The following is a 17,169-nucleotide window of genomic DNA, read 5'->3' on the forward strand; positions in this document are numbered from 1 at the left end:
AAAAAAGGTACAGTGCTGAAGCAATACATTTAATGAACATAATTCTGCACGGCAATGTATCAGAGGAAAATATGAAATAGTGACATTCTCATTAGAATAAAAAACATATAGTATACATTTCAATATAGTGGTTGCACGGTATAATGAAACTTCCGTACTTTTTCAATACTAGAACATGAAAAACTGTTCAGTACTAGAATTTGTGTTACTTTCGTACTTCTGTCAAATGTGTCTCACGTCATATACGAACTGAGAGGATCGAGTCTGTCTAGTTATTTGTCTGAATCTTCTCAAGGTGGCAGCAGTAAGCTAGCCAGGCTACTTGCTCTTGCGCATGCAGTAAACACAGTGCGAGACACTTTTGAGAAGCAAGCGAGAGGAGAGAAAATGCTGACAGCATGGCTTCTTCTAAGGAAAACATCATACCGCCACGCCCGGAACTTGTTGACAAAACCCGTTTCAGAAGCGAACTATGGGAATACTTTGCTTACAGAGTAGATGATGAAGGCCAGCCCACCGAAACAACTATGCAAAAGGTGATGCAAAGCAGTGCAAGGGAGTTGGAGTTCCAAAACGACATAAAAACTATTTTACACATGAGATTTTCATTGTAACGTTATTCTATTAGCAACTAAATTCAAATAATTTTTTAGTGACATTCACGTAAGCATTATAATATGATTACAACCCAAAAGAAATGCACTTATAACTTAGCTATGACAGCAATATATTTAGACTACTTCACCATTGCCAGCAGCCCTGGTGTCGTCAATAGTTACCACATCCACAGTTGAAAAAGTTGTGATGGGAAACTTTCTGCATATGCCATGGTCAGTGTGAACCAGAGTGACTTGACACAACGCTGGCCAAAAAAGATGTAGCTACAAACAAAACAGAGTTAAATGGTTCCAGTCTGCCATGAAGCAGCAGGGTAGCCTAGTGGGGGCGGCAGGGTAGCCTGGTGGTTAGAGCGTTGGGCTAGTAACCGAAAGGTTGCAAGTTCAAATCCCTGAGCTGACAAGGTACAAATCTGTCGTTCTGCCCCTGAACAAGACAGTTAACCCACTGTTCCTAGGCCGTCATTGAAAATAAGAATTTCTTCTTAACTGACTTGCCTAGTTAAATAAAGGTTAAATATTTTTTTCTTTTTTTTAAAGCGTTCATCTCTGTACAATATACGGGTAACAGCCTAGCTACATTTTCAGATATTTATAAGTTTCAAATTTTGTCAGAAAGTAATTTTCATTGTAAATTAAGCTCGCGAACATTAGCTTGCTGGTATGATCTGTGTAGTAATAATATTCGAATCAGAAATCCATTTACATTTCTAGTTCTAGCCTAAGTTTAGCTAGTAGTATTGGTAATAGTATTGAACCTAGTTGGTTAGCTTTAGCTACCTGCAGATCTATCCTACAATTTTGGCAATGTTTGTATTGGTAGTAGTATGAGTTGGGATTATACCAGTTTATTAATTCAGCTAGCTAGCTACATTTCTAAACCAAAGATTCCATTTAGCCAGATGATCAAGTTAGCCAGGTGTGTCTGGGGCTGATTACGACCATCTATTGTATTTCATGAACATGTGGACATGTCTAGACAATAGTGAACCCTCCACTTAGCTAGATGTGGCTGGGGGGGGGGGTTATAGCATTTCTCTCACATGACCCATCAATTTAGACAAGTGTGTCTGTGTAAGCGTCATCTAATAATTATCAAATATTTATACAAAAATGTATCTGGACACTATCTGTACACCTGTTTTATTTTTTTATTTTATTTCACCTTTATTTAACCAGGTAGGCTAGTTGAGAACAAGTTCTCATTTGCAACTGCGACCTGGCCAAGATAAAGCAAAGCAATTCGACACATACAACAACACAGAGTTACACATGGAATAAACAAAACATACAGTCAATAATACAGTAGAACAAAAGAAAACAAAAAGTCTATATACAGTGAGTGCAAATGAGGTAAGTTAAGGCAATAAATAGGCCATGGTGGCAAAGTAATTACAATATTGCAATTAAACACTGGAATGGTAGATGTGCAGAAGATGAATGTGCAAGTAGAGATACTGGGGTGCAAAGGAGCAAGATAAATAAATAAATACGGTATGGGGATGAGGTAGGTAGATAGATGGGCTGTTAACAGATGGGCTATGTACAGGTGCAGTGATCTGTGAGCTGCTCTGACAGCTGGTGCTTAAAGCTAGTGAGGGAGATATGAGTCTCCAGCTTCAGAGATTTTTGCAGTTCGTTCCAGTCATTGGCAGCAGAGAACTGGAAGGAAAGGCGGCCAATGGAGGAATTGGCTTTGGGGTGACCAGTGAGATATACCTGCTGGAGCGCGTGCTACGAGTGGGTGCTGCTATGGTGACCAGTGAGCTGAGATAAAGCGGGGCTTTACCTAGCAGAGACTTGTAGATAACCTGTAGCCAGTGGGTTTGGCGACGAGTATGAAGTGAGGGCCAACCAACGAGAGCGTACAGGTCACAATGGTGGGTAGTGTATGGGGCTTTGGTGACAAAATGGATGGCACTGTGATAGACTGCATCCAGTTTGTTGAGTAGAGTGTTGGAGGCTATTTTTTAGATGACATCACCGAAGTCGAGGATCGGTAGGATGGTCAGTTTTACGAGGGTGTGTTTGGCAGCATGAGTGAAGGATGCTTTGTTGCGATATAGGAAGCCGATTCTAGATTTAATTTTGGATTGGAGATGCTTAATGTGAGTCTGGAAGGAGAGTTTACAGTCTGACCAGACACATAGGTATTTGTAGTTGTCCACGTATTCTAAGTCAGAGCCGTCCAGAGTAGTGATGCTGGACTGGCGAGCAGGTGCGGGCAGTGATCGATTGAATAGCATGCATTTAGTTTTACCTGCGTTTAAGAGCAGTTGGAGGCCACGGAAGGAGAGTTGTATGGCATTGAAGCTCGTCTGGAGGATAGTAAACACAGTGTCCAAAGAGGGGCCAGAAGTATACAGAATGGTGTCGTCTGCGTAGAGGTGGATCAGAGAATCACCAGCAGCAAGAGCAACATCATTGATGTATACAGAGAAGAGAGTCGGCCCGAGAATTGAACCCTGTGGCACACCCATAGAGACTGCCAGAGGTCCGGACAACAGGCCCTCCGATTTGACACACTGAACTCTATCAGAGAAGTAGTTGGTAAACCTGGTGAAGCAATCATTTGAGAAACCAAGGCTGTTGATTCTGCCAATAAGAATGTGGTGATTGACAGAGTCGAAAGCCTTAGCCAGGTCGATGAATACGGCTGCACAGTAATGTCTCTTATCGATGGCGGTTATGATGTCGTTTAGGACCTTGAGCGTGGCTGAGGTGCACCCATGACCAGCTCTGAAACCAGATTGCATAGCGGAGAAGGTACAGTGGGATTCGAAATGGTCGGTAATCTGTTTGTTAACTTGGCTTTCGAAGACCTTAGAAAGACAGGGTAGGATAAATATAGGTCTGTAGCAGTTTGGGTCTAGAGTGTCATCCTCCTTTGAAGAGGGGGATGACCGCGGCAGCTTTCCAATCTTTGGGAATCTCAGATGATACGAAAGAGAGGTTGAACAGTCTAGTAAATAGGGGTTGCAACAATTTCGGCAGATCAATTTAGAAAGAGAGGGTCCAGATTGTCTAGCCTAGCTGATTTGTATGGGTCCAGATTTTGCAGCTCTTTCAGAACATCAGCTATCTGGATTTGGGTGAAGGAGAAATGGTGGGGGCTTTGGCGGGTTGCTGTGGGGAGCGCAGGGCTGTTGACCGGGGTAGGGGTAGCCAGGTGGAAAGCATGGCCAGCCGTAGAAAAATGCTTATTGAAATTCTCAATTATAGTGGATTTATCGGTAGTAACAGTGTTTCCTAGCCTCAAAGCAGTGGGCAGCTGGGAGGAGGTGCTCTTATTCTCCATGGACTTTACAGTGTCCCAGAACTTTTTTGAGGTAGTACTACAGGATTGACATTTAGGTGTGAAAAAGCTAGCCTTAGCTTTTCTAACTGCCTGTGTATATTTGTTCCTAACTTCCCTGAAAAGTTGCATATCACGGGGGCTATTCGATACTAATGCAGAACGCCACAGGATGTTTTTGTGCTGGTCAAGGGCAGACAGGTCTGGAGTGAACCAAGGACTATATCTATTCCTAGTTCTACATTTTTTGAGTGGGGCATGCTTATTTAAGATGGTGAGGAAGGCACTTTTAAAGAATAGCCAGGCATCATCTACTGACGGAATGAGGTCAATGTCATTCCAGGATACCCCGGCCAGGTTGATTAGAAAGGCCTGTTCGCTGAAGTGTTTTAGGGAGCGTTTGACAGTGATGAGGGGTGGTCGTTTGGTCGCAGACCCATTACGTGATCGCTGAGATCTTGATTGAAAACAGCAGAGGTGTATTTGGAGGGCGAGTTAGTTAGGATGACGTCTATGAGGATGCCCGTGTATACAGATTTGGGGTTGTACCTGGTAGGTTCATAGATAATTTGTGTGAGATTGAGTGCATCAAGCTTAGATGCTAGGATGGCCGGGTGTTAAGCATGTCCCAGTTTAGGTCACCTAGTAGCACGAGCTCAGAAGATAGATGGGGGGCGATCAATTCACATATGGTATCGAGAGCACAGCTGGGGCAGAGGGAGGTCTATAGCAAGCGGCAACAGTGAGAGACTTGTTTCTGGAAAGGTGCATTTTTAGAAGTAGAAGCTCGAATTGTTTGGGTACAGACTTGGATAGTAATACAGAACTCTGCAGGCTATCTCTGCAGTAGATTACAACACCGCCCCCTTTGGCAGTTCTATCTTGGCGGAAAATGTTATAGTTAGCGATGGAGATTTCAGGGTTTTTGCTGGTTTTCCTACACGGCTAAGACATCCGGGTTGGCAGAGTGTGCTAAAGCAGTGAGTAAAACAAACTTAGGTAGTAGGCTTCTAATGTTAACATGCATGAAACCAAGGCTTTTACGGTTACAGAAGTCAACAAATGAGAGCACCTGGGGAGTGGGAGTGGAGCTAGGCACTGCAGGACCTGGATTAACCTCCACATCACCAGAGGAACAGAGGAGAAGTAGGATAAGGGTACGGCTAAAGGCTATACGAACTGGCCGTCTAGCACGTTTGGAACAGAGTAAAAGGAGCAGGTTTCTGGGCACGATAGCATAGATTCAAGGCATAGTGTACAGACAAAGGTAAGGTAGAATGTGAGTACATTGGAGGTAAACCTAGGTATTGAGTAATGATGAGGGAGATATAGTCTCTAGAGACGTTTAAAACAGGTGATGTCATCGCATATGTAGTAGGTGGAACAACATGGTTGGTTAAGGCATATTGAGCAGGGCTAGAGGCTCTACAGTGAAATAAGACAGTAATCACTAACCAGGACAGTACTGGACGAGGCATATTGATATTAGAGAGAGGCATGCGTAGCCAAGTGAACATATGGGTCCAGTGATTGGTTGGGCTGACTGTGGACACGGAGATTCAGACAGTTAGCAGGCTGATGCTAACAAGCTAACAGTTAGTAGGCCGGGGCTAAACAAGCTAGCAATTAGCAGACCGGGGCTGGCAAGCTAGCAGTTAGCAGACCGGGTTAGCAAGCAAGCAGTTGGCAGACCAGGGCTAGCAGTTAGCAGACCGGGGCTAGCAAGTTAGCCTTTGGGGGACGTCGCGATGGGGGTAAGTCTGTTTTTGCCTCTTCGTGCGGTGACGTCAATAGACCAGTCATGGAATTAGTAGGGTTCCAAGTAGCTATAGGTAGCTAGTAGGCCGCGGTTAGCAGAATGGGCCTTCAGCAGACGTTGCGCCTGAGGGGCCTGTTGGAATCCTCAGGCAGATTATGTCGGTATTCCAGTCGTAGAGGATCGGCGGAGTTCCGTGCCCCGTACCGGCAGTAGAAGGGGTCCGGATATTGTAGCCCAGGAGTGGGCTTCGGTGGTAGCACAGGAGCCCTGGCCGAGCTAGCTTCAGGCTAATTGGTGCTTGCTCCGGGATGGAAACGCTAGCCAGGAGTAGTCACCCGGGATTGAGGTTAGCTAGTTGCAAAGATCCAGATGAAAATGTTCAGAGTTTGCGGTAGGAATCCGGGGATATGGGGAAAAAAATATATAAAATAATAATAGGTCCGTTATGCTCTGGTTTGAGTCACGTTGTTCGAACTGGCGAGAGCTTTCCGAGCTAAAGGTTAGCTGATGACCGCTAGCAATGGTTTGCTGACTGGTAGCTGGTAGGTAGTTAGCTGGCTAGCTTCAGTTGAGGGATTCCAGATCCGAAGTAAATAGAAATACTTTAAAAAAAGAAAAAGATCCACGCCACATTGGGTGAGGCGGGTTGCAAGAGAGTATTTAGAAGTTGAGGTTTAGGAAAATATTTTTAAAAGATATGCGAAGAAAAAGATGTAAAAAGATATATACAAGGGACACGACAGGACAGACGTCTAACTGCTACGCCATCTTGGAAATCAATGTATCCGGTGCATGTGGCAAATAAACATAGATTTTATTTGACATAGTGTGTGTTTACCAGAGACGGTAATGTGGAGAACAACATGACCTGCACCAAAGTCAGATTAGGATATAGGCCAAGGACTCGATAAAGTGTATTTTTACCTGGAGTTTTCCCTTATTGTAGGCTACTACTTTTACCACTTTTAGTCTTGAAAATGTTGGTTGTTTACTATACAACTCACTCTGTTTAGCACATGGCCTCACATTTGAATCCTTAAAGAGATAGGTGGTGTCACGACTTCTGCCGAAGTCGATGCCCCTCCTTGTTCGGGTGGTGCTCGGCGATCGACGTCACCGGTCTTCTAGCCATCATTGATCCATTTTTCATTTTCCATTGGTTTTGTCTTATCTTCCTACACACCTGGTTCCAATCCCATTCATTACATGTTGTGTATTTAACCCTCTGTTTCCCCTCATGTCCTTGTCAGAGATTGTTTGTTGTTATGTGCTCGTGGATTTGTATTGGTGCGCGACGGGTTATTTTACCCATGTTATTTTATTTATGTACGTTGGTTTTTGGAGTTTGTTTTATCTTAATTAAACTACTCCAGTTACACCAAGTTGGTTTATCCTGCGCCTGACTTCCCTGCCACCTACACACACAACATTGACAGGTGGGGCTAAGGCTTAAGATGCTGAATGGGTTTAGACAAAGTAGAGCTCTCCAGTAGGTGTAACAAAGCATTGAAGGGACATTTTCTCAAAAGTGGGGTTACAAGTTTATCAACTTTCAAAGCAGAATAACTTCCCCATTGTTCCTCAACTGCAGTGTATAATATGCAATGTCTCCACTTTTATCCAATGTAAAAAACACAATTTCAACTTTTACTACATAGGACCAAATACAGGTGTTTGTCACATTTCTACAAATACTTTTCTTTAAATCTGATTTTAAACCTAACTTTAACCCTAACCTTAACCACACTTCTAACCTTATGCCTAACCATAACCTTAAATGAAGACCAAAAAGCTACATTTTTACTTATAGCCATTTTGACTTTGTGGCTGTGGTAACTAGTGACAACCCAGCTCCGGGGCGGAGCATTGCACCATGGAAGTTGAAATGCACTCTGGGAATAATGGTATGCTGTGTAAAATCCATTGTATTTCTATAGTATGTAGACTATTGCAATATAGAAGCTTCAGAAATGAGCTTCAAAGTGTCTTTTTTATGCCGTTTTGGAACTAAACTATTAATTTAATGCATTCAATTATTTCGCTGTAATGAATAATGAATTATAGGTCTAATGAATGTCATTTGATCCAATATTATGGACATAGATAAGCAAATTAACCTTGATATGAATGACATTACATGTATAACAGTTTAGATGTAACTGTAAAATCATTTTGTATGCTCTGAGACTCAGATATGGTTTGGCATATAGACAATTTGAGATATTCTGTTATTTAATATGGTGTTACATTTTTGAAAGAAGTGTAATATAGAATAGAATACATTATATTTGATATTTGAGTTGTTCTCCCAGTAATCAACATACCGTTGAATGTTTAAAATAATAAAGCCCAGTGGTTATTCTGTGACTTTTGCCATGATATCGTTTCAAAATCAAGTATCATTTTGGTATTGAGTATCATTTCGGTATCGAGTATCAGGGTACTAAACTTTGTATCAGTATCAAAGTAAAAATGCTGGTATCGTGACAACACTATTTCAATATACAGTACACTGCCTTCAGAAAGTATTCATAGCCCTTCACTTACAGTATTCCACATTTTGTTGTGTTACAGCCTGAATTCAAAATGGATTTCTCACCCATCACCACATAATACCCCATAATGACAAAGTGAAAACCTGTTTTTAGCCATTATTGCACATTTATTGTAAATGACATACAGAAATATCTAATTTACAAAAGTATTCACACCCCTGAATCAATACTTTGTCTGCAATTACAGCTGTGATTCTTTCCGCGTAAGTCTCTAAGAGCTTTCCACACCTGGATTGTGCAACATTGGCCCATTATTCTATTCAAATTCTTCAAGCTTAGATTTTCAAGTAGTAGTAGTTTAAGTCAACATGTAACTCGGCCATTCAGGAACATTCACTGTCTTCTTGGTAAGCAACTCCAGTGTAGATTTGAGGTTGTGTTTTAGGTTATTGTCATGCTGAAAGGTGAATTAATGTCCCAGTGCCTTGTGGAAAGCAGACTGCACCAGGTTTTCCTCTTGGATTTTGCCTGTGCTTAGCTCCATTATCTTTCTTTTTTATCCTGAAAAACTCCAAACATAACCATAACATGATGCAGCCACCAATATGCTTGAAAATATGGAAAGTGGTACTTAGTAATGTGTTGTATTGGATTTGTCCCAAACATAACACTTTGTATTCAGGACAAACAGTTAATTGCTTTGCCACACTTCTTGCTGTATTACTTTAGTGCCTTTAGTGACATAGCATTTCAATTTAAACAATTTTAAATTCAGTGTAACACAACAAAATGTGGAAAAAGTCCAGGGGCACTGTATTTTCACACAACTACATTTATAATCATTACTTAATTGCTTCAAAGTGTTACATTTTATAAGGAAAATATTTGTTTTGCTTTCATAATCTGTATGTATTATTGCCAATTCCAGAGTATAAATATATTTTTTTATCTTATAAACGTTGGATGAAACATAGCAACAGAGCATCTTCACATTGGCTCGGTGGAAGCTTGCTTGTAACACATCACATCATCAGGTTTTCGCAGCACTATCTTATTTGCACTATTAAATCATGAATTAATTACAAACTAACCAAGCTGCAATAGGCTATTCAATCTTTTTCAAGGATTTTCCTATTTTCCCAATCAGTGGCATCAACTTATTGGTGACTACTTTTTTGACCCTGAGCCAGAGAGCGTCACCATCAGCGACTCCGCAGACAGCACAGACAACGACTCAGACGAGCTCACCAAAGTCGAGGCCGAGCCCTGAAGGCAACCGAGGAAGATGGACCTGTCAGTTACGGTGTTTCGGTCGGTCGAGGGAATATGTCAGTGATGCTGGGCAAGACATTGAAAAGGCTTGCGTGTTCAGGTGCACTTGCAAGTGCAACGATGGGAACCCTGGATATTTGCTTTTTACCCCCGAGGAGATGGTCAAGAGACGTGACCAGATTCATTATCTCACCAATGGTCAGTGGTGGGAAAAGTACTCAATTGTCATACTTGAGTAAAAGGAAAGATACCTTAATAAAAAATGTAAAGTGAATGTCACCCAGTAAAATACTACTTGAGTAAAAGTCAAAAAGTATTTTGGTTTTAAATATACTTAAGTATCAAAAGTAAATGAGGGAACACTCCAACACTCAGACATCATTTACAAAAGAAGCATGTGTGTTTAGTGAGTCCACCAGATAAGAGGCAGTACTTAAAGTATTTTTACTTTAGCACTTTATACCACAGCCAATGGTAAGTGCTTGCCATTAAACTATTAGTCAAGTTTAGTTGGCTGTGAGTGTGTAATGTGTGTGTGTTTCTGCGTCTGTCTATCTGTCAGTGTTTGTGTGTGATGAGGCACAAGTAGACTGACTAGCTAGCTAGTTTGTGTATTAAAGAAGAGGGGGATGTGTAGCCCATACTATGTTGCTAGTAATTTATGGGACCTGTGTGTGTGTGTGTGTGTGTGTGTGTGTGTGTGTGTGTGTGTGTGTGTGTGTGTGTGTGTGTGTGTGTGTGTGTGTGTGTGTGTATGTGTTTGGTGGGTGCTTATATTTGTCCTATTACATAAATGCATGAAATTGCCATCAATAAAGTTATCACATACCTTTATATCAAACGTGACCCATTTACACTACTAGTAAAAGTGTGTGTCTTTTGCATGTGTGTGCTGTTTGTGGTGTGTTTGTTTTGTATGTGTGTGTGTGTGGGGGGGGGGGGGTTCACACATGCATTTCAATGAGTGCAGGTTATGTTTAGTTTGTCTGTGTTATTGTTGTTGATATTACATGAAACTGTATTGGTTAGTATAGATTATGAAGATGGCTGAATGTTAAAGAATTATATATTGTTATTTGTCTTGTTTTTCAGATGAATAACATCTAGTGCTCACTGGCAAGATCGCTGGTTCCATTAACCTATGCAAGGAAACGAGCAAACAGAAAGAAACAAAACATCAGAGGACATTATTTCCTTGATAGCCAGAAAATCTACAGAGAAACATCCAAGTTTCTACGGGGGTAAGTTTTCTTTAGAGTAATACAACTTGATGTTTTCTGTTGTTATTGGTGCTGCAACAGCATGAAAAAGTTCATCAGTTATTTAAGAAATTATGAGTAGTAGGCTGCATCATGAATAGAAATACAAGAGCTTTTATTTTCTGATTTTAGTATTTCTACAAAAAGCTGAATGCAGTGAAAGTTCTACAAGGAACATGGCAGGCTCAGAGGAAGAAGAGGTGTGGCAGTTGTCTTGCCAGCAAACGGGTGCTGTCCTACGAGGATCTTCAGAGAATCGTCCACTACGTCAACTTCGCTGATGTCCAAGCGATGCCGCTCCCAGGACAGATCTTTGGATTTAAGAGGGCAGACATCGGGTGCTACCGACATTTGAGACCAAGTCTTCTGTATGGCACAAGTATAAAAACTTTGATGCGTGATCATTTTCCTGAATCTTGATACTTATATTTGTATCACACAAAGAGACTGTAAGTCCTTCCTCACTGGTGACGTGTGGTCAGATTTTGTTTAACGTTTCTCACTATAGTTGTGAAACATTTTACATTAACGTAATTTACCAGACGCTCCAGAACGACTTACGTGAGCAATTAGGGTTAAGTGTCTTGCTCAAGGGCACAGACAGATTTTTCACCTGCCGCCCCAGAGATTACTCTGACCGTTTTTAGTGCTCACCCCTCTAACCCCTTCACCGTTGCAGCTCTTTTCAGATGTTGTTTACTCTGTATGACTGTCATACAGAGTGTGCAGGTCCGGGGTTTGTGAGAGGGTTGCCTGAGCACATCTATACTCATTATCTGTGACGTATTTATAAGAGATGTTATTTAACGTGGTTATTGATTCATTATTTATCCTCCCAAGCCTTATCTCCAAATGTAATGTAACATGAAAACACTATGGGCCACAACCATAATATGTTCGAGGACTGTGTGTGTGTGTGTGTGTGTGTGTGTGTGTGTGTGTGTGTGTGTGTGTGTGTGGTGTGTGTGTGTGTGGTGTGTGTGTGTGTGTGTGTGTGTGTGTGTGTGTGTGTGTGTGTGTGTGTGTGTGTGTGTGTGTGTGTGTGTGTGTGTGTGTGTGTGAGCAGAACACAGCCACTCATGTCAATGAATTTCATGGATGTGTTTTGTATTAAGTAAATAGCTGTTATTAATTATTTCAATAAATGTCTTAAAAGTAACTGCAAACTTTGACTGCGTTTTTTCTCAAAAACATGGTTTGGTGATGCAGCATGTAATGGCACGTAACTCGCTTGATATTTGGAGTAGAGATCATTTTGGTCTGAATAGAAAGCTAGCATTCTCCTCTTTCCAGCACTGTAGAAAACTGTGTGTTTTGAGGTCAATGTGACTGATTATGATAGAGCAAGTCACATATTAACACAAAAAACATCTTATGTAGGTTCTTGCAATAGCCCTCTGTTACTTTAAAGAATATTTCTCTCAAAACTGTGACTCCTAAAAGATGTGTCCAGAGATTTGGTGAACTCAGATGTATCTAAAATCCTAAATAAATCAGGAATAAGCGTGGTGAGCTACAGCATAAGGACCCTATATTCATGTCCACATTATATGTAGTGCAACAAGACCACTCATGGTCTGTAATGTTATGTTTTTATTAGGGATTTTCAAATGAATCATTTTCCATATTTTACAAATGTTTGTATTGAACTTTTATTTGTAAATATGTCTGTATCTGTTGTCAAGTCCGTCAGTGGCTAGTCTAACTCTTTCCTGCAGTCAAATTAACAAATCGTCCATGTAGTGGCCTCATGGTTGGAATGTTATTAATATTTGTCATGATTTCATAATTAATAAACATAATTTCAAAAACCAGCCTAAAATCTGGTGTTTCTATGTAAAATGATTTTGTTATATTTCAGTCTTCTGTGATGTATATAAATCATGTGTAATATATGTGTAATATTTGTAATGTAAAATATCAAGAAAAACATGCCAAAATGCTAAATAAATTAGCCCTGGGGCATTATATAGTGCTATTACACAAAACAAAAAGAAGTTTGGAGATTTGTACTACATATTTGAATAATATAATGTTAGAATTAAACAATCAAGGCTTTTAAACACTTGTTGGACAATCATTTAAACTATTATACTGAACAAAAATATAAACACAACGTTGAAATCAGTCAATTGAAATACATGAATCCCTAATCTATGGATTTCACATGATTTGGAATACAGATATGCATCTGTTGGTAACAGATACCCTTTAAAAAAGTAGGGGTGTGGATCAGAAAACCAGTCAGTATCTGGTGTGACCACCATTTGCCTCATGCAGTGTGACACATCTCCTTCACATAAAGTTGATTAGGCTGTTGATTGTGGGCTGTGGAATGTTGTCCCACTCCTCTTCAATGGCTGTGCAAAGTTGCTGGATATTGGCAGGAACTGGAAAACATACACGTCGATCCAGAGCATCCCAAACTTTCTCAATGGGTGACAATTCTGGTGAGTATGCAGGCCATGGAGGAACTGGGACATTTTCATCTTCCAGGAATTGTGTACAGGTTCTTGAAAAATGGGGCCGTGCATTATCATGCAGAAACATGAGGTGATGGCGGCAGATAAACGGCACGACAATGGGCCTCAGGATCTCGTCACGGTATCTCTGTGCATTCAAATTGCCATCGATAAAACACAATTGTGTTCGTTGTCCGAAGCTTATGCCCACCGCCACCAAGCGGCACTTGGTTCACAACGTTGACATCATCAAACCGCTCGCCCACGCGACGTCATACACGCCGTCTGCCATCTACCCAGTACAGTTGAAACTGGGAATTATCAGTGAAGAGCACACTTCTCCAGCGTGCCATTGGCCATCGAAGAAGAGCATTTGCCCACTGAAATTGGTTACGACGCCAAACTGCAGTCAGGTCAAGACCATGGTGAGGACAACAAGCACGCAGACGAGCTTTCCTGAGATGGTTTCTGACAATTTATACAGAAATTCTTTGGTTGTGCAAACCCACAGGTTCATCAGCTGTCCGGGTGGCTGGTCTCAGACGATCCCGCAGGTGAAGAAGCCGGATATGGAGGTTCTGGGCTGGCATGGCTACACGTGGTCTGCGGAAGTGAGGCTGATTAGACGTACGTCCAAATTCTCTAAAATGACGTTGGAGGCGGCTTATGGTAGAGAAATTAACATTACATTCTCTGGCAACAGCTCTGGTGGACATTCCTGCTGTCAGCATGCCAATTGCACGCTCCCTTAAAACTTAAGACATCTATGGCATTGTGTTATGTGACAAAACTGCACATTTTATTATTGCACCCAGCACAAGGTGCACCTGTGTAATGATCATGCTGTTTAATCTGCTTCTTGATATGCCACACCTGTCAGGTAGATTGATTTTCTTGGCAAAGGAGAAATGCTCAATAACAGGGATGTAAACAAATTTGTGCACAACATTTGAGAGAAATATGCTTTTTGTGCATATGCAAAATGTCTGGGATCTTTTATTTCAGCTCATGAAAAATGGGACAAACACTTTACATGTTGTGTTTATATTCTTGTTCAGTATATGGTGTCTGATGGAGTTGACATGAATCCAGTTAGTTGCATTGTATAAAATAGGTTGTTCCTTTACATGGTGTGATAGCTCATACTTTGGTCTGTCAAAACATATATTTCAAATTTTGCCCATCTTTCAAGAATTCCTGAGCTTTAAAACAACAACATTTTCTCTCAGCCACATGGCAAAATGTGTAAAATAGCCTGATATTAGCTATAAAACGGCACTTTAGGTTTTTAAGTATTTAATATACTATGTCCCCAAGTGCATACGCAATGTAGCGTCATTTAGCCAGGTTTGTCTCCCTGGGACAGTTGGCTACATGTAAAATGAATGCGCGAGTAGGTTTTGGGTAAATTCGATTTTAGATAGTAGCCTATCTCGTAAAAAATCGAATCAAATTGACAATATTTAGCAGAATAGTCAGATATGAAATGTATTGAAAGAGAGAGTATGATTTTTCTGAATGAGATGTCACCTTAATCAGGCGGATGTCATCAGGACAGATAGCAGTGGCACACGAGAGTGAATTGTAGTATTTGACAAGCCTGACGCGACTCAAGTTTTTTCTGTGAAACATACCGTGAAACATTTCTTGAAAACTTCCAAACAAGAAGTCTGTCTTTCCATATATTGTGCACAACGTAGGCTAAACATGACTTTTATTTTACCTGACTGTAATGACAAATTTCTGAAGCTTCAAAATGCAGTGCATAAACGAGACTATCACTCGTAAACGCTGAGTGAGTGAACGTTGTAACATTGTAAACTCAAATCTTGCAATAAAACAAAATTCGAAGAGCAAAACTTACCCAATGACAAGAAAGGTTTGGTTTCCATTTCTGGTGGGTTAGCTCATGCCAGCTGACACGACCGTGTGAGTTTTCAGGCGGGAAACAAGGGCGTTATTCTACAAGGCTGGAAAGATGGATCCAGGGCAGTAAAAGTGACAGTCTTTCAAAAACGACGTTCGTTAGTGTCAAAATTCACCTAATGTTTCTACTTCTGTTTGCTCACTCAGCTGCGCTCACTCCTTGCGCTCCTCTCTTTTTAGTTAGAACTCCAACTACTGGATCCGCACTGCAAAAGGGACCCTCGCAAGGGGGACTCCCACCAACGCAAGAAAACCGCAACGACACACGAGAAAGGGGGAGTTTAAAATTAACCCATGTAGGACTTTACTTTTTTTACTTATTGTCCTCATATAGCTATCAATTTCGCGTCGGTCCATTACAAACTGAATTTTGAGACGGTATGAAACCAATTTATCCAAAACTCGTATTTACACACGACTTGGCATCTCAAAATAAGGTTGAATTGAGACAAGGGGAAAGTAATTAAAGTGCATTTTTTTCTCATGAAGGAAGGCATTCTCACATTTCCGTTGTTTAGCATACACCTACTGTATTTAACCCAGTCAAATCAAAGCTGTGGCATGGTCATAAAACATCCATAACAGGCCTATTGAAAATAATTACATTTCTCATGTTCAAGGTATAGGCTGATGATTATACTAATGTATCAAAGGGAGAGACAATAACTAAACATGAAGTAATAAAATAATGTCAGGGCTTGAAAAGGGGTAGGATGGGGTTACAGTAAGTCAGTGGTTCCCAACCTGGGGTACTTGGGCTATCCACAGGGGGTACTTGGGAAGACTCATAAGACCATAGGCCTACTGGTAAAATGCACAAGGGATACTTTGTGGGTTCTTCAGACAGAGCAAAACGTGATTCGGGGTACAGTAACCAAGAAATGTTGGGAATCACTGCAGTAAGTTGTATGTTATTATCCCACAACCTATACTGTCCTCTCACATCCACTGGCATCAAAAGAATTCATGAGCCATCGGCAAAGCATAAAAAATCTATGTATTCATTGCAGATGCATCAAAGTTTAGTCACACTTTCACAGGCCCCGGAGCTACTGTACCTACAGTATACAGCAGCATGCAGCATTTACATAACTCCCATTGCATTAGAGCACAGAGAAGTAGGTCATTTCTCCATCATTGTTCCCCTGCTATCCTGTTCTGGGCATGACAGTTTATCCCGAATCCAAACTGCATCTGTCTTGCCTCAACATCCTATCCCTCACCACATATGCTGCACACGTGGAAAAGCATGTACTGTACTTGAATACATTTCACAAGAGTGAAAAATACATTTTCACTTGAGATTACATTTCACCCAGAGAGTTGTTGGAAGCAGTTTTGGCAGCAGAATACCATAGCCCCCCTTCAAGTCCCTCCTGCCCTGTTTAGGATAGGAACATTTTATATATAGGAAGTCCTGAAGCCACCCTGTAGGCCTGTGCAGAGAGTTCTCCTCATCTCATTGAGTATTGAAGGTGTTCACCACATTTGTGCTGAGGCGAGATTAATAATTAATGCAATGTATGGTGCATGAAAGATCAAAGCCAGTTGTGCAATAAACCAAAAGCAAGTGTGACACCAATTCAAGGTGTGTGTGTGTGTGTGTGTGTGTGTGTGTGTGTGTGTGTGTGTGTGTGTGTGTGTGTGTGTGTGTGTGTGTGTGTGTGTGTGTGTGTGCTCTTGAACGTGTGAGACAAGAATAATGGGAGAGTTCGCCCATGCCATGTTACACTTTCAAGTGGTTTCTGTTTATTTTGAATGGACAATGTGTAATGTACATGTCCTTGTAGCTATGTGTAATTTCCTTCAGATGTAGTTCTGATTTGGACTTTTATCAGCTTCAGAGTTAAGATTGGTGAGCCACACCCATTTACACCCACACAAAGTCGTTTTGGTGTCCCCCGGCCCTAGCCCCCATTGTTTCTGAACAGGGCATTGTGGGAGGTCACATACTAGTGAACCTGTTGGGAGTAGATTCTCTCCAGGCTCCGGAAAACAACCCAGACCTCTGTTGCATTTCTGAAATCCTTCTACGCTCAACGCACTTCCTGTTCAAACCCATACACAGCAGCTCCACCAATCAA

The 17,169-nt window shown here is 41.2% G+C and overlaps 1 protein-coding gene across 5 annotated transcripts in view; it reads right to left on the reverse strand.

The window, feature by feature from the left end:
• LOC115159498 (retinoic acid receptor RXR-alpha-A) overlaps nt 1-15,355 on the reverse strand; it is a 181,869-nt gene extending 166,514 nt beyond the window's left edge. For 3 of the 5 annotated variants that reach the window (XM_029709285.1, XM_029709284.1, XM_029709283.1), the window contains exon 1: nt 15,024-15,354. In XM_029709285.1, coding sequence (XP_029565145.1) covers nt 15,024-15,051 — 28 coding nt within the window. In that variant the 5' untranslated portion in view covers nt 15,052-15,354. Of the gene's footprint in view, nt 1-15,023 lie in introns of all 5 variants that reach the window. The other 2 variants (XM_029709282.1, XM_029709281.1) reach the window with 1 other exon arrangement.
• Between the last annotated feature and the right edge of the window lie 1,814 nt (nt 15,356-17,169).

The sequence above is a fragment of the Salmo trutta genome, chromosome 23 (genome assembly GCF_901001165.1).
Source record: "Salmo trutta chromosome 23, fSalTru1.1, whole genome shotgun sequence".
In the NCBI taxonomy this organism is placed as follows: domain Eukaryota; kingdom Metazoa; phylum Chordata; class Actinopteri; order Salmoniformes; family Salmonidae; genus Salmo; species Salmo trutta.